The sequence below is a fragment of the Carcharodon carcharias genome, chromosome 18 (assembly GCF_017639515.1).
Source record: "Carcharodon carcharias isolate sCarCar2 chromosome 18, sCarCar2.pri, whole genome shotgun sequence".
Classification (NCBI taxonomy): domain Eukaryota; kingdom Metazoa; phylum Chordata; class Chondrichthyes; order Lamniformes; family Lamnidae; genus Carcharodon; species Carcharodon carcharias.
This window is the reverse complement of record NC_054484.1, coordinates 68,589,632-68,611,750: the sequence shown is the minus strand read 5'-3', so window position 1 is coordinate 68,611,750 and position 22,119 is coordinate 68,589,632. Positions and strand designations below refer to the sequence as shown.

Here is a 22,119-nt window from a genome sequence, read left to right as displayed (position 1 = left end):
TCAGCAGCAGCAGGAAAATGAGGAGCTAGTCCATGGAGTCCAGCAAATGTCAATGGAGGAGTTCTGAAAGATGAATGAAGCAGAGCAGAATGAGCAGCCATGAAAAGTAAGCAGAAAGTGGCAAAGCAGAGATCATTCAGCAGCATGGGAAACTGCAGGAACAGATCAAGAGCTGGTCTAGTGTGGAGTGAAATGTCTCAGGGGAGAAGCAGAAATGGAGCTCCCAGAAGCAGTTCAACAGAGGATACAGTTGCTGGGCTAGGTCAGATCTGTTTAGATGCTATTTCTCTGGAGTTTCTGCTGATTACTTGAAGTCATGGCAGAAGATCAGGTGCAACCACAAGGAAATTCTACTCCTGGAGTCTAAATGTCACTTAGCACAAACCTTTTGCAATAATTCTTTTGCAGCAACATGTTAAAATTTTATTATATCAGCATGGAGATTTAATTTGGGTGGCTAATAGCATCACCAGGTCATGGGTGCGAGCAATTTTACCTTTGACAAATAGAGAATAATATTCAAAGAATAAGAAATCTGCTGTAATATCTAAATATAAACAACTGACCTTTCAATTTATAAGTTAATTTGTAAGAAAAAGATTTAAAACATAGGGGTGGATGGCTAGTTTGTTCCTCATTGTCTGAAAATAGTTCAAGTTGTCTTAGGTGAATTGGTGAGGGCACTTCTGAAAACCTTTTAACCTCATTCCCAAATCCCATTTATCACCATCCTTGTTTTCCAGATCAAAACTGAAAAATTTAAAAATATTCAAGAGGATGGTGAAGCTGATAAACAGGAGAAATATTTATTTCCATAGAAGCTGAGATAAGGAATCAAGAGGATGGGAGGGTACATGCTTGGCATTGAGAGGAGGAGGAAGACCTCATTTTCTTCTGTGTACATCTGATGCTTAATCATACTCGTCAGGTTTTACTGTGAGAGAAGGATAATCACCCACATATGTGCCACATACCTCAACCAAGGACTGATCTTTCAAACAATAAATCCTATTTGCACACAAATTTGAGTCATTACTTACACCGTTATTTATACAAATTTATTTAGGGCTGCTCCCACCTGGTCGCCCCTGCCTTGGCAACATCCAGCACCAGCCCCCACATCTGCACACCCCCATCCCCCCGACCAGCTCTGCTCACTGCCCCCTACCCACAGCGTTGCTCATAATGCCCTTACCACACTGCTCATAAGCTGGGGGGTGCGGGGGAGTGTGGCCAGGGATGACAGTCGGGGTAGAGGAGAGCCGGGGTGTAGATGGGTGAGCAGAGCCGGGAATGCTGTGGAGGGAGCTAGAATTAAAAGTTGAATAAAGGAAATATTTAAAGTGCTTGAAAGCACTTAAAAACACTAAATGGTCATTGAGCTGAAGGCAGATCTCAAGGGGTATGTGTTCAGCTCATGACATCAAAGAGGGAGTGGCTTTGCTGGAATTGTGCCTCGCCACTAGGCCTCACTACTCACCATGATGGTGGATCCATGCTGCAGCCAGGAGAGCAAGTTCCCTCTGTGGCCATGAGGAAAGTAAGTATGCAATTTATGCAATCTGCACCGTATGCCTGCAAAAAGACTGCAAAATCCTGGCCAATATTTTTCCAATAACTGTCTCGGCCACCACAAAAAAAAAGTAACTACATTGTAGATTGCGATCGACTGATTTAATTCTTTATTCCCCATAAAGTTTAAGACTCATTGCAGGAAGTGTAGGAAAAGTACCTGTCTGGACTTGTCTCCCTCAAATTATATTGTGAGGCTGTAACTGTGCAAGGACAAGGATCTCATCACTATTATAACAAAAGGGACCAGCGAGGGACCGCCTGCATTTGTGATTTCCATTTGAAATTCAAGTAGAAATACCACAATGTCATCACTTATTGAATTGCCTGAAATGGTTCATCGGCAGGCATTAAAGGGGATATACAAAACAAAAATAGTTGGAAAAACTCAGCAGGTCTGACAGCATCTGTGGAGAGGAATACAGTCAACACTTCAAGTTCATATGACTCTTCATCAGAAGGTGGTATATGCTTGCATTGAAAACAGTTCAAAGAAGGTTCATTAAGCTGGTTCCTGGATTGAGTGGTTTATCTTATGAGGAAAGGTTGCACAGGGTGCACCTATATGCATTGGAGTTTAGAAGAATGAGAGATGACCTTATTGAAACATAAGATTCTGAGGGAGCTTGACACAACAGGCGTTAAGAGGATGTTGCCCCTCATGGGGGAATCTAGAACGAGAGGGGGTAACAGTTTCAAAATAAAGTGCCTCCCATTTAAGTCAGAGATGAGGAGAAATTACTTCTCAGAGGGTGGCTAGTGTTTGGAATTCTCTTCCCCAGAGAGCAGCGGAAGCTTGGTCATTAAATATATTCAGGGTTGATTGCAATGGAGTCAAGAGTTATGGTGGGAGAGGGGTGGGAGGTAGACAGGAAAGTGGAGTTGAAGCCACAATCAATGAGCCATGATCTTATTGAATGGTGGAGAAGGCTCAAGACGCCATATGGCCTACTCTTGCTCCTTTTTCTTATGTTCTTATTTAAGCATCTTTTATCACAGGTCAACAAGGAAGACTGCACATTTTATAAGTGCTAAAATCTCCTTAATCTGCAAACTTTTTTGGAAAAAGTTTAGGATATTTGAGAAAGAAAAGATTAACCAATCCATAATAAACCTTTCTCAATGTTCTTGGCTTGCACAGTAGCCAGAAGATTAGGTGGCAAGATAAAAGAAGCAGGGCAGTGGAGTTTTGCAAGGCAGTGAAAAGGGAAGAACCGTTTGATTTAAGCATATATAAAAATAAAAGTGTACTAGCCACAAAAAGCTGTGCTCCTATCTGAATTCTTTGTCCACTCATCTGGAAAGGTAGCATACTGACTGAAGATAATCTAACTTATTCATTACACACCGCAATTATGAACTTCTTTCTTGCAATCCACATCAGCTCATTATAGCAACAATGATACCAGCACCTGTAACCTTCCTTAAACCAGAGGTGGAATGATGCTACATCATTTCTTTAAATGGTTTCAAATAAAAATACGAATAACTATTCAAAATCTGTGCTCTAAATTATCAATCCTATGGGTACTGCGTCGATATAGAACTTTGTGTCTTGTATTTTATTGAAGAGGAAAGTAATGATACAATTAATGATAAATGTTCAAATAAAATACTAAGCTAATTTTAAAGATTACACTTGGTTATTTCACACAGAGCACATAAGGTCAAGGGAAGCAACTTTGGCTATACCAAATATAATAGAAACTGTAGTCATTGCAGTAGATACCAAGAGGAACAGGCTTAGCCTATGTGCATTTTAGTATGTTTGAAGCATATTGTGAGGCAATAGTATTTGACAGCAGTTTCCAGGCAACTGCCTACTGCCAGTGTTATTAGAGCAGACTTGTCCTTGTAGGTGTTACTCATTCATTAATCATATACACTTCAATCATTTCCTGTTATAGGATCGATCAAAAAAAATGAAATGTGTCGAGTGCTTTTAGATTCACTCCTCCAAAATTAAAAGAAATCACATTGCAATGAGTGAGGTAGGCAACAAGTGTCATTTGTCTTGTGATTTTCATCCTTGAGGTGGTTAGGGGGAGTTGGGAAAATTCCTAGCTCAGCCCTCCCACCTCAGAAGAAAGTGCCCACTGAAGTGGGATCTTCATTGCTAGGGACCGGGTGCGAGCTGGAGTCGGGAAGAACTGCGGAGGCAGCCACAGGGGCTGCAGGGTGTGGAAGTGGACCGTTTAAGAGGCCCACCTCAGTGCCATGGGATTTTATCCCAGTTAAAATAAAAACACAAAGACCCTCCATTCCTCACCCCTCCTTCACCCTCCAAAAACACCACATACCCCATCCATGTCACCTCATGGCTCCATCCACCCACTCAGGCCTGCCTGGCATTGCCCCTCCCCCCACCCATTATGTCCCCTCATGTCCCCTAAGGCAGGCTCTGCCCCCTATCCACCTCCATGTCCCCTCATGCCCCCATACCAGGCTTTGCCCTTCCACCCATCCCCATGACCTTTATCATAGGAGAGATTTATCAATGGAGTACAATTTTTCAAAACTTCTTTTTACACATCTCACTTTACACTGTGATGTTCATTGACCCACTGTATACTTTTGAGAATCAATGAGCATGGAAGTGCCAGAGCTTGGCATAGGGGGCATGAGGGACATAATGGATGGGTGGAAAGGCACGGCCTGGCATAGGGGGCATGAGGGGCCTGAGGGGGTGGATGGGGTCGTAAATTGGCATAGGGAGCATGAGGGGGATCTTTTGGACTTACCTTTTAAAAAAGTCCTCTCATGCACACTAGGGTTCAGGACTTCTCTGAGGGGCCATGAACTATGACTCTTCAAAAAAGTGGCCTGACTTCTTGAAAATTAAGGAGAGGTAGGACATGCCTATCCCCACAACCAGTGCCAAGTCAGGATGTGGACTTCTGACAGGAAGCAGCCTGCACCTTTTAAAAGGCACTCCTGAAAATCACACAACCCAGGAATGGGGTTAGGAGTCCTGCAGTCGGGACCCACCTGCCATTTTAAAGGGCTGTCATGTCTTTTCACTTGGTGAAAATTTAGGTCATTAACTTTTCCAACAAAAGCAGACAACATTAGGTTTTATCCGTTATGTACACTTCCATAACAATACCAGCTTATTTGCTCAAGGGACTTTATGCTATTCTGCTGCTCTTCTCATCTTTTTACAGCTTCATTACAAGGCTCTTCTCCTATCATGCTACACACAGCCTCTAATCAAAGCTAGGTGAATTAACTTAACTCTCAAATCTCCTGATTTTGTAATAACCACCAAAAGATACATAAAAGTGGACTGAATTACTCTGCTCTGCGACTTCATCTGTGGAAATGTACTCATCCAGAATTCACCAAGTGCAGAAAACTGTACAAGCATGAGGCCTACCAGCCTTCTGCTCATTTTTCTTTCTCATTTATGAAAGCAATAAAAAGTGAACTAGCCACAAAAATGTTTTGCGTTACTATGTGTTTACTTGGTTGAGGTGCAAATTGAATTTATTGTATTGTCTGTTAATGCTCCTGCTAATTTATAAAGTAGACAATTATTTCCTCAACATATCACCCACCTTATTCTTTTCTCTTCAACTTTTCGCAACTGTTCATCACGGTGTAAAACTTCCAAAATCATATCCTTTTCATTGTCTAATAAGAATGACAGGTTGACAATCTCAGTAGTTTTGGACATGCTTCTGCAGTGGTAATCTTTGGAACACTCTCCTTGGATTTAGTGGTGCTAGTAATGAAGGTTAGTCAAGGAGAAAATTACTGGGTGAAAATTCAGGAGTCAATAAAGTGAGGGTAACAAATATGAACAGAAATGGTTCAAAGTTGAAATCTTCCCAACAAACATGATTAAGTGTGCTCTCTTCAGAAATAATTCTTCTCGGAATGACACTGTTAATACTTTTTCAGGATGTGCGAATCAACTGTATTCCTTTGAAGCAATTTTTCAACAACTGCTTGTTAAGCCTACATTAGCAAACTCAATATCTTCTAGTTCCCATAACATCGATCCCAGCATCAATCCCGGTGGGCGTCATGACGTTAGCTGCATCTGACAAATGTACACTTACTTCTTGGAAGCTCCAGGTCACCTTGTTGCTAAAAAGAAAAAAACAAAAACAAAAGTTAAGCCAATAAAACATATTCTTACAGTTCATTAATATGCTAGCTAATTTGGTAAAAATTGAGCCTAGTATGTCCTTAATAGGGACAAAAAAGTTATTAAATGAAAATGAATCAGCTGTTGTTAACAGCTAATCAATTAGTATCCTGGAAGTGTTGTCCTAGTCACAATCATCTTCAGTTGCTTCATCAATGATCTTCCCTCTATCATAAAGGTCAGAAGTGGAGATGTTCGCTGATGATTGCACAATGTTCAGCACCACTCAGCTACTGAAGCAGTCCATGTCCAAATGCAGCAAGACCTGGACAATATCCAGGCTTGGGCTGACAAGTGTCAAGTAACATTCATGCCACACAAGTGCCAGCAATGACCATCTCCAACAAGAGAGAACCCAAACATCGCCTCTTGACATTCAATGGCATTACTATCGTTGAATCCTTCACTATCAACATCCTGGGGGTTACCATTGACCAGAAACTGAGCCGGACTAGCCATATAAATACTGTGGCTCCAAGAGTAGGTCAGAGGCTAGGAATCACCTCCTAACTCCCCAAAGCCTGTCCACCATCTACAAGGCACAAGTCAGGAGCGTGATAGAATACTCCCCACTTGCCTGGATGAGTCCCACAACACTCAAGAAGCTCAACACCATCAAGGATAAAGCAGCCCACTTGATTGGCACCCCATCCACAAACATTCACTCCCTCTACCACCGATGCATATTGGCAGCAGTGTGTACTATCTACCAGATGCACTGCAGTAACTCACCAAGGTGCCATAGACAGCACCATCCAAACCCATGGCCACTACCATTAGAAGGACAAGGGCAGCATACACATTGGGAACACCACTACCTGCAAGTTGCCCTCCGAGCCATATACCATCCAAACTTGGAAATATATCGCTGATCCTTCATTGTCACTGGGTGAAAATCCTGGAACTTCCTCCCTAACAGCACTGTGGTTGTACCTACACCACATGCTCTGCAGCGGTTTAAGAGGCGGTTCACCATCACCTTCTCAAGGGCACTTAAGGATGGGCAATAAATGCTGGCCTAGCTAGCGACGCCCATATCCCATGAATGATTTTTAAACATGTTTTATGTTATTAATTTAACAAGGTGACTGAAATGTTAATATTTTGCCATATTGTCTGAGTAGCTAATTATGATTTTACACAACAGCTTAGCAATGCAATATTGGCTCACTCCAAAACTGCCTTCTTATTTAACCTGGTTAGCAAACCAGTTTAAGGTGAAAATATTTACTTTCATATGTCTAATGGTTTATAAACAGAAATCCATACTTAAACTGGGTGACTCAGTGATTAAGCACTGGTCTGTACAAATCCATCTCAAACCAAGGGGATGAAAGTTTCTTGCATTTATTGGCTATAAGTGTCATGTGTGAAATGCAACTCAATCCCATTTCTGGGTGCATGTCCCTAAGTTGGCACTAAAGCCACTTAGAGAGACCAGAGGATAGCTGGTGTGGGAAAAACGGGAAGAACCAGGGAGTGCTCTTCCGAGATTACAGCTGAGACAAGTTATTGGAATACAGTAGAGGGAGACTTATTCTACATCTGGTTGTGCTATATAAGGCTTGGGAGTCGAGTGCTTAATTTTGGTACTAGGAAGAAGCAAGTTGGAGTTGTTGGGGTGGGTAGAGCAGGTGGAAAGTGCTGGGGAGAAGCATGTTTTTGCTCTCTCTTGAATATTAAACAATGTCAATGGAAAGTGTATCATATTAATTGGAAGTGTGTGTTTGGTGCTGTAGTAAAACTCTGTCAAATGAATGGTGTATGTAGCTTCTTTCCTACGACTAAGCAGAATATGAAGTTTTGAATCTTGTTCAGATTAAGGTAAAAGGCTATTGGGAAGAGATGATGTATTTCAACAGGGGTGGAGAAGAGAAATGGTCGAATGAGCCCATTTCACTGTTGTACACCCAAGAGGTATTTAAAAGTACCATGGAAAAAAGTTACCATTCTATAGTTTGATTGAGGAGGGGTTTAGCGAGCTAGTTTTAAAAAAAACTGATTAGGAATTTTATTTTTCCAATGAAAGCAAGTTAAAAAAAAATCAGTAGAATTCTATTGCTAACCAGAGTACATCACTGTGAACATTAAAATCAAGCTTCAAATGCAAAATACCATTTTCATACCATATTGCTTTAGGTTTATCAACTCAATTGTTGGGTCCCTGCTTTCTGCACTGTTGAATGACAAAGGTCTACACCCTCATCACACAAGCAACCAAGAAGAGCCTGCCTCTGAAGAAGAGTCATACGGACTCAAAACGTTAACTCTGTCTTTCTCTTCACAGATGCTGTCAGGCCTGCTGAGTTTTTCCAGCATTTTTTGTTTTTCTTTCAGATTTCCAGCATCTGCAGTATTTTTCCTTTATCACCCAATCCCTGCCCCCTGAACATTAACACTACAGCAGCTTGGGGAAATTGGTTATTGAACAGAGGCATTTTACACGGGCGGGCCAGTTAACGCCCGCTGAACAACATATTTGCCAACTCCCGTGGATAGCGGAATCATGCGGGCAGTGGCGGGTGTGTACAGACCACCAGGTCCAATGGCGACCCGGAAGACTGTTTAAACAAAGGCCTGGCAGCCTCCGATAGGCTTCTCACAATGGCCACTTCCAGGCCGCAGAAGAGGGGTTTTGGGTGAGCAGGCCAGGCTGCTGGGTAGGCCAGCAGGCGGCCAAAGCGCCCCTCATTTTTCTGATGATTGCTTTGCTGCCCTCTGAGGAGGTGGCAGCACGGTGGGAGGTGTTAGTCCCCCAGGATGGGAGGAGGCCCCCCTCCACATGACCAAACGTGCCTGGGAGGAAGTGGCGGAGGTGGTGAGCTCCATAATGGGGGGAGCAGGCCTAGCACCAGTAGGCCATGATGTGGCATGGCGGGTCTGGATCCAATGTCGCAAGCGTTTCAATGATTTGTTGTGCTCTGGCAGAGTGAGTACCATGTTGGAATTGGGCATTTAACCCAGCAAGTAGCCTAACCCTCTGCGGCCCCCTCCACCCCAAGTCTTACTGTCATGACTGCATTGAATCATTTAGGGCATTTTCCCTTTGCTGGTTGGCCAATCAGATAGTGCCCATGCTGAGGTCAGCCTGAGTGGGTCATGAGTAGATGAGTTCTCCACCACGCCATGTGTTGTTCTTAGTCCCACATGACTAGTTTGGGGGGAAACCTGGAGGAGCTGCAGCTAGGTGCAGACTCAGAACTCCAGGAAATGTCCTAGTCAGGGCGATGAGATGGTGGAAGGGGAGCCTCAATGTGTCGTGGCAACGAACCATCTCCTGCCCTCGACACTGACACCAGTAGACTGTATGTGGTTGCGCCTTCTTGCTATGGGAGCAAAAACTATGTGGTCCCTAATGTGATGTAGGCAGCATGTGTCCATGGTGGGGGGAGCAGGCCTAGCATCTTTGTCTGAGTGATCAGCAGCAGCGGGTGGAGGAGCACTGGAGGCCTGATATGCCCCACTCTGGTTGGGGTGTGCCGTGCACAAGCAGGGTCCATGTGCAATTTGCTCTAATGAATGGCCTTCTCTCTTTCTCAGGAGAAGAATGCTCATAACGCGGCCAAGCGTGTGAGAACTGGAGGCGGCCAGGCACAGCTCTCCATATTAAGTCGCTTCTAGCAGGAGGCCCTTGAACTGGAGAGGCGCCATGCACCCAGCTCTACTGGTGTCGGTGTGGCTGGGGTGCCACGGTCAGGTATTTAAGGCCAACAGTGAGGTCTGCATTGTCCTCCCAACAGCCATAGCACTGATGACTGTTAAATTAGTTATTGTTGCAACATTGCTGGGCAATTGGTTCTGGAAGGTTGAGCACATAATGAGCCGGGGGGACAGGGATGAAGTTTGTCAGTGTGTGCACGCTAACTGATCCACTGTCCATGTTCTTCCTTTCAGCATCATCAGAGCACGGCCAGGAGGAGCAGCAGCAGATGCCCCCTCTCACATCTGAGGGGCCTGAAGTCTCACCAGCGTCACACCATTTCTGCAAGGCAGGCACCAGCGCAGATACTAGCACCTTGGTGGGAATTCGAACATTGGCTATTGTCCCGGGGCACAGTGGTGAGGGCACTTCGCAGTTGCTGGAGGAGCTGGCAGAGACAGAGAGTGTCCATGGCGCCAGCAGTTGGAGGGCTGCAGGAGACCAGACACATGCTCAGTCGGTGCCTGATGATGTGCCTTTGGAGTCGCCCGTGATGCAGCAGGTGCAGGAAATGCGGCTGGGTGTGCGGGAGCATTTGGGTGGGATACATGTGGTTATGCCTGGCTTGGTCTCCGTGGTGGAGGATTCTACTCAGACGATTGCCAAAGCAATGAGCCACATGTCCGAATGCCATGTGTCCTCCGTGGAAAGAGTGGCGACTCTTGTGGAGAGCCTCCTACAGCAGATCCATCAGGACTTCCTGGGGATGCGCTCGGACCAGCAAACCCTCACATCGGCAGTGACCTTAGCTGGTCAGTGCCAGCTTGGGAGATGGTGTGGGCATCAAGCTTCCCAGCTTGTTGCACACCCATCCACAGTGAGCAGGAAGGTCCGAGGCGACCTCACGTTGGCGCAGAAGCTGCCTGTCATCTCTGCGGGCTCCTCTCAGGGCGCTCCGGATGAGGGCACCAGCTCCTCCACCCCTTTCCCAGTGACCGTATCATCCAGTGAGGCTGCGACGACTGGGGAGATGCCAGTTGTGGAACTGGCAGCTCACTCCCAGGCAGGGCCAGCACAGGCTCCACGGGCCAGAGGACGGCCGCCAAGGTCATCAAGGCCAAGAGGACAGCAGAGTCAGCAGGCTGTCTCAGGTGCCACTCCAAGCACTAAGATGTAGCACCCGTAAACGAAAGCATAAGGCACATTAGGTACACCATTTGTTTCTCACTGGTGCTTTTCTGTTGGCCCGAGATTAGGTCCTTATGGTTTATTTTGGATTGTTTACACTACTGTTTAATAATTGTGAGAACTTCTGATTCAGACATTAAATGCCAGATGTGTGGCCGAAGCTGAGGGTGACTCGTTTCTTCTGCATGTGTATGTTTAAGTGTCATGAGTGTTTATTTGGAGATTCATCTCTATGTACAAGGCCCTTAGTTACTGCTGATGACCTGCACTTTGCACTTAGATGTCGAGGATCGAGGTGCCAGCCCAGGCACGTCCTGGTGACCTATCTGTGTTGTGCTAGTTGAAGGTTTGTTGGATTAAAGCATCCCAGGTGTCCCTGCCTCCTTGGAGTAGTCCCAGGTCAGCATCTGCCCCCTCAGCATTTCCCTGTGCATGCTCATCCTCAGAATCACTGCTGGCCTCATCATGTGCAGCAGCAGCCACTGTGTTGACGTCTTCATTGTCCACTGTGTCCCCCCTTTCTAGCGCAAGGTTGTGGAGAGCGCAGCATGCTACCACTATCACCAAGACACGATCTGGGGGGTACTGGAGTGCATTCCCTTAGCGGACCAGGCATCGGAAGCGCATCTTGAGAAGACCGATGATTCTCTCCACTACAGTCCTGTGGAGGCATGGCTCCTATTGTAGCGCTGCTCAGCTTCTGTTCTTGGATAGCGGAGATGCGTCATGACCACCTTTTGCAGGGATAGCCCTTGTCACCCAGCAGCCATCCATCAAGCTGGGCTGGAGCACTGGAGAGCCCTGGCACCTGGGAGTGTCTGAGGATGTAGGCATCGTGGGTACCTTGCACGGACTTGTAGAGTCAGCATCCTGTGATCACACACTATCTGCATGTTCACGGAATGGAAGCCCTTCCTGTTGACAAAGGCACCAGGCTCACCTGCTGGCGCCTTGATGGCCACATGTGTGCAGTCTATAGCACCCTGGACGCGGGGGAAGCCAGCAATGGCCGCGAAGCCTCTGGCTCGCTGTGTCTGGCTTGCCTGGTCTCAGCGGTAGTGGATGAAGGTCAATGCACTCCTGAACAGAGCGTTTGTGACCTGTTTGATTGGGAGGCAACGCAAAGATCACCCACCGAGCCCAGGAAGGAGCCAGAGGCATAGAAGTTGAGGGCAGCTGTGACCTTTAGGGCCATTGGCCTTGGGTGTCTACCCACACCATTAGGGGAGATCTCAGTCCCAATCATCTAACAGATATAGTTCACTGTCTCCATTGACAGTCGGAGCCTCCTTCGGCACTGCACCTCGAATATACTGAGGTAACTGCTTCGCTGCCTGTATACCCTGGCAGCAGGATAGTGGCATCTTCTGTGGCCCCTTCCACGTTGAACTACCTCTTGGTCCTGCATCCCTTGTGCCTGTACTCTCAAAGGTGGCTCCCCTGGAGGCTGAATGTGCACTCCTAGCCTGCTGTTCCTTCCAGCTCTCCCTTCCTCCTCAGAGGAGCTGCCTCCAATGGACAGATCAGATCCAATACCCAGGCTAAGGGAAGGCTTTTTGAAAGCAACAGGCCCGAAAAAGATTCATCACTGCAGTGTGCTGACCTGAAGGCTACGAGTCCAGAAAAAGCAGCTGGGATGCGTTCTGAAGTACTGCAGATCATACATGAAAGTTTAAAAAACTTTCTCCAATAAAAACTTCGCAGACCAGATTCACAACCCCACTGAATCCTCTTTTCCCGACCATGGATGAGGTTTATACAAAGGTGTCCTACCCGCTTGCCCGTTGCACCCATGCACCGACCTGAAGATTGCACGGGCGCTGAAAAATTGGCATCAGTTGAAGACTAAAGTGCTTTAAGTGGCCCATTAATTAATGGCGGGCACGTGTCAGATTTCATCGCGTGCCCACCCAGCAAAATATTGCAATGGCACGTGGTGACATCGGGACACTCACCTGACGTCACCGCATGTCATTTTACGCAAGGACGTGCGGGGCCCATCCCCCACACATCAAACGAAAAATTCTGCTCATAGTTCCAACTTAGGATGACATGGGGCTCGGAGGGGAGCTTGCAAATTGTGGTGTTCCCATGCCTCTGCTGCCTCTGTCCTTCAACGTGGTACATGTCACAGGTTTGGAAGATGCTGTCGAAGGAGCCTTGGTGAGTTGCTGCAGTGCATCTTGTAGATGGTAAGCACTGCTGCCACTGTGCATCAGTGAGAGAGGAAGTGAATGATGAAGGTGTGGATGTGGTGCCAATTAAGCAGGCTGCTTTGTCCTGGATGGTGTTGAGCTTCTTAAGTGATGTTGGAGGTGTACTCATCCAGGCAAACGGGGAGTATTCCATCAGACTCTTGACTTCTGCCTTGTAGATGGTGGCAGATTTTGGGGATATCGGAGGTGAATTACACCTTGCAGAATTCCAACCTCTGACCTGCTTTTGAAGCCAGGGTCTGGGCCAGCATATGGCTGGCCCAGCTCATTTTCAGATCAATGGTAACTCCTAGCATGTTGATATTGGGGAATTGAGCGATGGCAATGCCATTGAGCATCAAGGGGAAATGGTTAGATTCTATCTTGTTGGAGATGGTCATTGCCTAGCACTTGTGTGGCATGAGTTTTACTTGCCCCATATCAGCCCAAGCCTGAAGGTTGTCCAGGTCTTTCTGCATATAGACACAGACAGCTTCAGTATCTGGGGAGTCATGAATGGTGCTGAACATTGTACAATCATCCGCAAACATCCCCATTTCTGACCTTATGATAGAGGGAAAGTCAATGATGAAGCAGCTGAAGATAGTTGGGCCTAGGACACTACACTGAGGAACTCCTGCAGCAATGTCCTAGAGCTGAGATGACTGACCGCCAACAACCACAACCATCTTCCTTTGTGCTAAGTATGATTCCAACCAAAGGAAGATAGTCCATGTGTTTGAAATAGAATAGGCTGATGATTTTCATTCCACCAAGTAATTACTAGATTCACTTAAGAAGAAATTGAAGAAATATATGTTAAAGATACAAAATGGTAAATATTTGTCTTTGTTGCCTGTTTAAAAATCTAGTGGAGCAGACCACCTGCTCATTAATGAATGTGCCTGATGTTTCCAAACTGCATAGTTAGATGTAGGCCTGTACAAGCACAACCCTAAATATAAGGCACTCAGAGTGCTTATAAGAATGACTATCTAGTATTGCTATACTAGAGAGAATGTAATCATAGGATAAACCATCTTCAGTTTTGTTTCAAGTTGGGAGAGCGTTTTGCATTGGAACAGTGCTTCCCAAATTTTACCATTAGCATTAAGGGCTAACCTTGTAGCCCTTTCTTGTTCCTACCTTTTTAGGTTCTTATAAATACTATAACGCCTCATTCATTGATTTAGCCTCGGGTTCCATAACTACCAATCTAGTGATGAAGAACCTGATAATATTTTAATCCAAATCTTTTATGATTACCTGCATACCACCTGAATCTTTCTTTCCCCTCATTCCAGAACTGTTAATTTCAGCAGATGTAATGTTCAGTACTCAGGACCTATAGTGTGGTGAATAATGTGTCCACTGGTGCCCTCTTATCATAAGTCAATGAAGGCAGCGTTGGCAATTTCTTCTCATCCCCAAGCCCTTCATGTGCTGCCTCTATTTATATGCAGCATTACTCTGAGAACAGAGTTGCAAGGATCAAAGAGGAATGACAAAAGTGTGCCATCCACATGCCCAGGACACTAACCAATCTAGATGAACAACCATCAATGAGGAACCTTTTGCCGGCATACTTGGTGCTCGTTAGTTGCCAGTTAGCGGCTCACAGTGACATTTTGAAATGGCAATATTAAGAGGAACTTAACCCATTTATATAGCACCTCATGTCCTTAGGATATCCGCATGGTTCCACAAACAACGTAGAGTTGAATGACCAAGTAATCAGCTTTTTGATACTGATGATTGTGAAGAGAGAAATGTTGGCCATAAGGAATGGAAGACCATGAAGTTACCAGTGCACTTAGAAAGCAAAGTTGGCAAAGTATATTCTCTGACATGGTGAGCCATGCAAACAGACAGTCAAAGAAATCAATGTGCTTTGAAAGACAACCTATTAAGGTATCATCATTTGTTTGTTTGCTTATTTTGGCAGTCCTGTGCAGGCTAATAGATTTCTTCCTTGTCTACCCTCAGGTTTAGGCCACAGGTGAGACTACACCTCCACACTGCCATCTCCTTCAATAACGAACAGGCACTGCACTTTATTGCCTCCTCCTCCTCCAGAGTCGCCCTTCACTGCTAGATCTCCTCAGCATTCACACAAGTAGTCCTGTCTCTTTTTTTCAAAAGCATTGCAGCAAACTTTGCTGCCATCAGATATCCTGTCCTTGACCTCTAGGCACTACGTGTTAGAAACGTGGAAAAATAATGCAAGTTTGGCTTAATTCAATATGGTGCTAGGTTAACTACCTTGTCCCATAGAATGCCTGTTGCATTTTTGGTCCTAATGTGTCACTGTAGTCTAATTTTCATGCAGAGGGTGTCCAAGACAGGCACTAATAGCTGTACTATCATTCCACAATAGAAAACAATGCTGACACTGATACATACAGAGGAACATAGCCTGTATGATCTGTCGACACACTATATAACAGGTGCAACCTAGTATATTAGCTAGTTAAGTGAACTTAATACCAGCTGCATTTTAAGATGATCATCAAAAGTAAAATATCCTATGAAACAGAGAAGTAAGCATTAACAGTCACCATTAATGAAATAAAGCTGTATTTTGACACTGATGTCTCCAGACTAGACATTCTGATGTTAGTGGTTTTAAATGTTGCACGTCAATAAAATTTACATCACTAGGATTATCTGTAAATTGTCCGCTATATTCTACATTCATCAGTTATACAAAACAGCTATAGATGGAATAAGCTTTCCAGTTGCCCAATTTAATGTCCTAATGTCCTCCCACTTCTAGCTGTGAAAAAAAGTGTTTTGTTCTTTACAAAAGTAACTGGATGCATGACTCATTGTCATCCACCTCCACCTGCTGCTAACTACGTACAAAATAGGTGCACCTTATTTGCTTTTCATGACATGTGATTTGAGAGTGAGAATTGAGTCTTAGAGAGAGCAGTTAAATCCTCCTGGGTTTATGATAAGGCAAGTGATGATGTTATCCATACTAAATATGTTTCGTACCATCTGTTATCAACTATGATGTTTGTGCTTCAAAATCCAAAACAGACTGTATAGATACCATTTCCCCATATTTTTGTATGATTTCCCTGAAACTGCTTAAAACAGCACTATCCTCCATGCACTTTTACCTGTGAGCATCCAGATTTTTAAAATCCAAGGTATGACTATAATATTTGTAATTCACTATTCGCTTCAATTCTGTCTCTCTATAGTAAATCCAATATTGCTTCTCTATGGTCAATTCCTATAAATTTAAAAAAAAAATTGCTGAATTTCTTTCAATCAGTTTTTCTTCTTTCTATAGTTTTTACTTATCTCTCTTTCTCACTTTTTGTTATCTCATTTTTCTAGCTACCTTTAATTTTGTCCTCTTACTCCTTTAATTTATTTGTTTCACATTTTCTGCTGTTTCTCTGACATTTGTGACCCTGCTCTTTGTCATCTAATTCTCATTGCCCTGCTGCTCTAGATCATAAGACAGTTGTGAAAAACTGACCATCGAAACTATTTGAAAAAACAAACACCTAGTCCTAGAAGTTGGGCCATGCAGTAGCCATATTCCAAGTGCTACTTGACTTTCAAAGTTCCCAAAAGAGCATGAAGAAACACACAAATATTTCCAACTTACCCATATTGGATAAGAACAAACCAGAGGAATCCTTTACCCATTTCTGAAGCCTATTACATATGAAAATGCAAAAAAAAAAACCCTATGTAGAATAGATAAACAGGCCACTTGGCCCAACTGGTCTGTGCCAGTGTTTATGCTTCTTCACTCCAGCCTTCTCTGACCCTACTTTATTTAACTCAATCTGCATATCCTTCTATTCTTCTCCCTTCAAAGGCATGGTATTTGTCTCAAGTAACCCAGGTGATAGCAGATGCCACATTCTAACTGCTCTTTGGGTGAGGAGGTTTCTCTTAAATTCCTTATTGCTTTTAATAGTGGCTATTCTATATTTATGGCCCCTAGTTTTAGACCAGGGGATCTGCCTTATGACTCATGACTCTTTCCCCATGCTGCCACACTGCAGTTCAATATCACCCTCGTGTTACAGTAACAAAATCTTGAAGCAGTACTAAACATGTATGCTCTGAGCAGGCCAGTACCTTGATCATGATTTCCTCTGACTTATATCCTACTGTTTTGCAACATAGTTTAACATTGTATTACATGATACATACATAGCGCAAAGAAAGATTGCTGTGGTTTTGGAGGCCAATCACCTCAGCCCCAGGACATTGCTGCGGGAGCTCCTCAGGGCAGTGTCCTAGTTCCAACCATTTCATCTGCTTCATCAATGACCTTCTCTCCATTATAAGACCAGAAATGCATTTGCTCGCTGATGATTGGACAATGTTCAGTTCCCTTCACAACTCCTCAGATACTGAAGCAGTGTATGCCTGCATGCAGCAAGAACTGGACTACATTCAAGCTCGGGTTGATGTGTAGTGTGAATGTTATTTGTCACTTTAGTGCCAGGCAATGACCATTTCCAACAAGAGAAAAGTCTAACCACCTACCCTTGATATTCAATAGCATTACCATTGAATAGTCCTCCACATCAACACCCTGGAGAAGAACAGTCATGTTGGACTCAAAGTGTCAATTCTGTTTCTCTCTCCACAGGTGTTGCCAGATCTGCTGAGTTTTTCCAGTATTTTCTGTTTTTAAATTAACATCCTGGAGTTGACCGTGGATCAGAAACTTAACTGGATTAGTCATATGAATACTACAATGGCTACAGAATCAAGTAAGAGGCTGGGTGTTTTGCAACAAGTGACGCACCTCGTGACTCCCCAAAGCCTTTCCAACATTTACAAGACACAAGTCAGGAGTGTGATGGAATACTCTCCACTTGCCTGGATGAGTGCAGCTCCAACAACACTCTAGAAGATTGAAACCATCCAAGGCAAACAGCTTGCTTTATTGGCACCTCATCCAACACCTTAAACATTCAATCCCTCTACCACTAATGCACCTTGGCTGCACTGTGTATCATCTACAAGGTGCACAGCAGCAACTTGCAAAGGCTCCTTCTACAATTTACAGCATTTTCCAAACCCACAACCTCAAACGCCTAGAAGGGCATGAGCAGGAAATACCTGGGAGCACCTGCCATTTGCAAGTTCCTCTGCAAAGTCGAACACCATCCTGACTTGGAAATATATTTCCATTCCTTTATTGTCACTGGGTCAAAATTGTCAACTCTCTCCTTAACAGCACTGTTGATGTATCTATACGATACAGACTGCAGCAGTTCAAGAAGATAGCTCATCATCACTTACTCAGGGGCAACAAACACTGCATTGCCTGTGATGCCTAAATCCCATGAATGAATAAAAAGAAACCCATTGGGCAAGCTTAGATCTGGTTCCTTATAGGCAAGGTATTTTTTAAAATGTTTACTGTACATATGATAGCTAATGGAGAACATATTCCTCACTCTCCTGTATAGATGTTTTGAGATCAGTTCAGAAAATTAAGAAACAATCTTATCACATTATTCTAATGTCACTACAAGAGAATGAAGGCAGCAGAGTAAAATACAGGACTGACTCCCATCATACATCCTAAACCCAGTTCAAAAATAAAGAACTCCTTCAGTTGGATACACGGCAGAACTTTCTGCTCGTCAGTGGGCGCGTGCCCGACCCGAACGAGCATAAAATGACGCATGATGATGTCCTGATGTCATCGCGCATTTGCACGACATTTCAGTTGGCGGGCGCACTTGGGAGTCAGCAGCGCGCGCGCCAACAATTAAAAGGCCTATTAAGGCCATTAAAGTAATAATTAAGTTCACTTTTTTGCTGCCCTTACAGTTGGTGGGCAGGTGAAAAGGGCAAGCGGCCTTTGGATTTTTTTAGGAAATCTCATCCACAGGCGGGGTGAGGTTTCCAACAGCAAATAAACATTAAACAAAAATGTTTAATTTCATTCATAATATTTCTCTGCTCATGTGAGACAGCTCTGTGCCTCAGGGAGCTTTCATTACGTGCACCCACGAATTTGCAAGCTCGCTCTCCCCCACCCCCACAAAGGCAGCACATGCGCGTTTCATGCTGGGTGGGCCTTAATTGGCCTATCAGTGTGAAATCGCGGTCAAAGCCCAATCGCAGGTGGCGATCGGCTTCCCGACCACTCCCCCACTGAGCCCACCCGACAAAGGCAAAATCCTGGCCACGGTTTCTAAAATAGTTGGGGCAGAATTTTTAGCTTGGAGTGTGGGCATGCGCCTGACCTGCTCAAGCATAAAATAGCACGTGATGACGTCAGGTGAGCGTTCCAACATCATCCCGAGCTCGAACGATATTTCGGTCGGCGGGCGCATGCGAAAGTCGGAAGCTGGCCGACAGTTAAGAAGGCAATTAAGCCCATTAAACTTCCAATTGTCCCTGATTTTCCATGGTCTGTCCAACCATACAGCTGGTGGATGGGTGAATCTGCCAGGCAGACTTTGCATTTTTGACGAAACTTCATCCAAGGGCGGGATGAGGTTTCCATTATTAAATTTAAAAAAATAAAAAATGTATGGACAGAATTATCATGTATATGTTCAGGTGACTGATTCTGATGCATGGATATTTTTTTCTGGATTTTTAACTCTTTATTTATTGTTTTTAACCTCTTCAGCTCCCTGGGGCAGCTCTCTGCCTTTAGTGAACTTTCATTCTGTGTTCCCCTGCGTACGCGCTTATGTCAGCACCTGCTCTCCTCCTGCCCTCACCCCAGCAGCGCTGAACATTTCAGTGCACACTTCACGCTAGCTGGCCATTAGTTGGCCAGCCAGCTGAAATCGTGGTTGGGGGCTGATCGCAGTCGGCGGTCCATTCCCCAGCTGATTCCAGACCCGCTGATCGTGCGCGCCCACCAAACTAAAAATCCTGCCCTTGGGTTTTTTTATTACAGAGTTTGTAGTGCGGCCCTGCACAAAAAGATAATTATTTGTTTCTGAATGACTACAGGTTAAGACACCCTATATAATAAAGCCATTATCACCTAGTCTAGGAACAATAACCCAGGATATGTGCGCAATGAAACCAAATGCCAAAGGTGTGCATCAGGAATGAACAGTTCATCATTCTGGAACTGGGCACAACATAGCAAAATTTTAAAATGGGGATCTGTACCAGTTAAACTATTTCTGTGAAGTTCCAACCAATGGACTAGAGCTGGAACTCAAGTCATCAGGCACAATTTCAAGAGTAACAAGAAACACTTAGCCAACATTTCTCTTGTTAAGATCAAAATGATAGTTATATGGAGACTAAAATGTATTTGAATTGGGCTTACACAAAATAATTAGGTCCAACATTTTTGCAGGTCAAATCTGCATTAGTGGGCCAATCCAGTGCAGTGCAAGCCTTTATATATGGCCTAAATTAAGACCAACACTACCTCTATCTCTTTCAATAAGAAAGATGAAAAGGCATATAAGCTTAATGGTCTTTTTTGAACACTCTAGAGCTTGCTCAACCTCTTCTTACCCCAGCAACAGTTGTGACCCTGGCTTTATTTCTCTCGTTTCACTGTTCACTCTCCGGTTCCCCTTTCACACTCACCTCCCACCTCCCCACAATCCTCAGTGTCCTTCCTCAATTTGTTCTACTGTCTTCTTTCTTGACCTTGTCATAGGCTGGGTATCATGGCGGGCGGAGGAGGACAGTATGGTGAGAAGGCCAAAAATTGGTTTTACGTCATCGTAAAACCAGCTGTCAACTATCCGTTCCACCCTCCAATGACGGGTCATGTTTCCCGCTCCACATTGGGATCGCTGTTTTAATACATTTGCATCTAATTATAAGCCCTGTTCGCCGGAATCATCCTTCCACATCAAATTTACCACCCAGGTCAGCGTGACTTCAGAATGGTGTGCTTCACGACTGCCTTTCAAAAGCGTGCACCTGGCGACCTGAACTTTGAGTGAAACTTGGAGGTGAGTGCATACAACTTTGTGCAGCAGTCGCGAGCATCGCCCATAGGATATCAAGGAAGAGACATTGGCATTTTCGGGACGCACAGATAAGGCACTTTTTCTTGGCTGGCTTTCAACGCAGTATCAGGACAGGGGCTCCAGTGCAGGTCAGGCCAGGGGGGTGATGGGGGTCAAGGCAGCACAGGCAGACTGAAGGAAATACACAAGCACATCCTGCGGAGTGGGGGAAGCTGGGGTGAGGGAAGTGGCCACAAACTTGGAAAAGCTTGTCAAAAGTGAGCACTCTTCTGCAGCTGAGACTATTCAGCTGCAGCTCCATTAACGTGCTTGGAGTCAGGCCTCTGAAGCTTTTCTGCCCAGTCAAGCAACACAAAAGCGTGAAAGTGCCACCAAATGCTCCAGAACTTTTCACCCTTCGGGTGCAGACTGCAAATGAATATCTGTTTTTGGGGGCAACAGAGCAATTGGCCAACTGGGCAAGTTGTAGAATCCCCTCGCAAGAGGTGGCCATGGCGCAGTCATTGGTAGAGGCGCTCACAGCCCCTTGCAATGTCTTTATTAAGGTTTGGACCAGTATCCATCATGGTTCAAGCTAACAGCGCAGCCTTGCAGTGTGGGTTAGGAGAATGCCTGCGCCTGAGCTGACAGCAGGACATGCAGTCCAATGGTCGAAGCTGCCACCAATTGGTCAAGTGGAGTGAGGCAGAGGTGGGTGGGCTTTCAGACAGCCAATGAGCACACTACACATTGGCCATCCAAGTAGTGGCCAGCACTCTACTGCATGCGTAAAGGGGCCTTCAGACTGAACCAAGGGAGGTTCTTAGTACATCCATGCTAACGCATGTGTCTGTCTTTTTGATCCTGCAGGATGAGAACATCAGGATCATGGACCCCGGTGATTTAGCGGAATGCCTCATGGACCAGAGACTAGAGAAGAAGAGACCAGTGGAGGTGCCTGGCTCAGCAAATGGGGGAACACCTCCCTCAAGATGAAGGGGCGGCAGGGCCTGAGCTGAACATTGTAGGTGCCTCGCTAGACCCAGAGTCTATAGATGGCGCTTGTCATCCCTGCAGATGACCAAGAACCAGTATCGCTGAAGACTGCGCATGTCTAGGGAATTCATTGGTCACATATGCCACCTGCTGCAGGATTTGGTGCAATGGGGACATGGAGGGCATCCACTGCCAGTGGTCGTGAAAGCGACTGTGTGCTGAATTTTTATGCCAGTGGTTCCTTCCAGGACTCCACAGATGACCTGTGTGGGATCTTGCAAACCTCCAAGCACAAGTGCATCCAGGTGGTCATGGACACCATCTTCGCAAGGGCACACAACTTTGTGCATTTTGCCAAGGATCAGGACAGCCAGGAAGCAAGACCGCTGGGATTTGTGCAGATCTCAGGTTTCCCACAGGTGCAGGGAGCCATCGAGT

At 45.1% G+C, this 22,119-nt stretch overlaps 1 protein-coding gene across 8 annotated transcripts in view; it reads right to left on the bottom strand.

The window, feature by feature from the left end:
- Positions 1–22,119, bottom strand: part of sytl5 (synaptotagmin-like 5) — a 262,548-nt gene that overhangs the window by 128,151 nt on the left and 112,278 nt on the right. For 6 of the 8 annotated variants that reach the window (XM_041211619.1, XM_041211620.1, XM_041211617.1 and 3 more), the window contains one exon: positions 5,130–5,664. In XM_041211619.1, coding sequence (XP_041067553.1) covers positions 5,130–5,248 — 119 coding nt within the window. In that variant the 5' untranslated portion in view covers positions 5,249–5,664. The remainder of the gene's footprint in view (positions 1–5,129; positions 5,665–22,119) is intronic. The other 2 variants (XM_041211623.1, XM_041211622.1) reach the window with 1 other exon arrangement.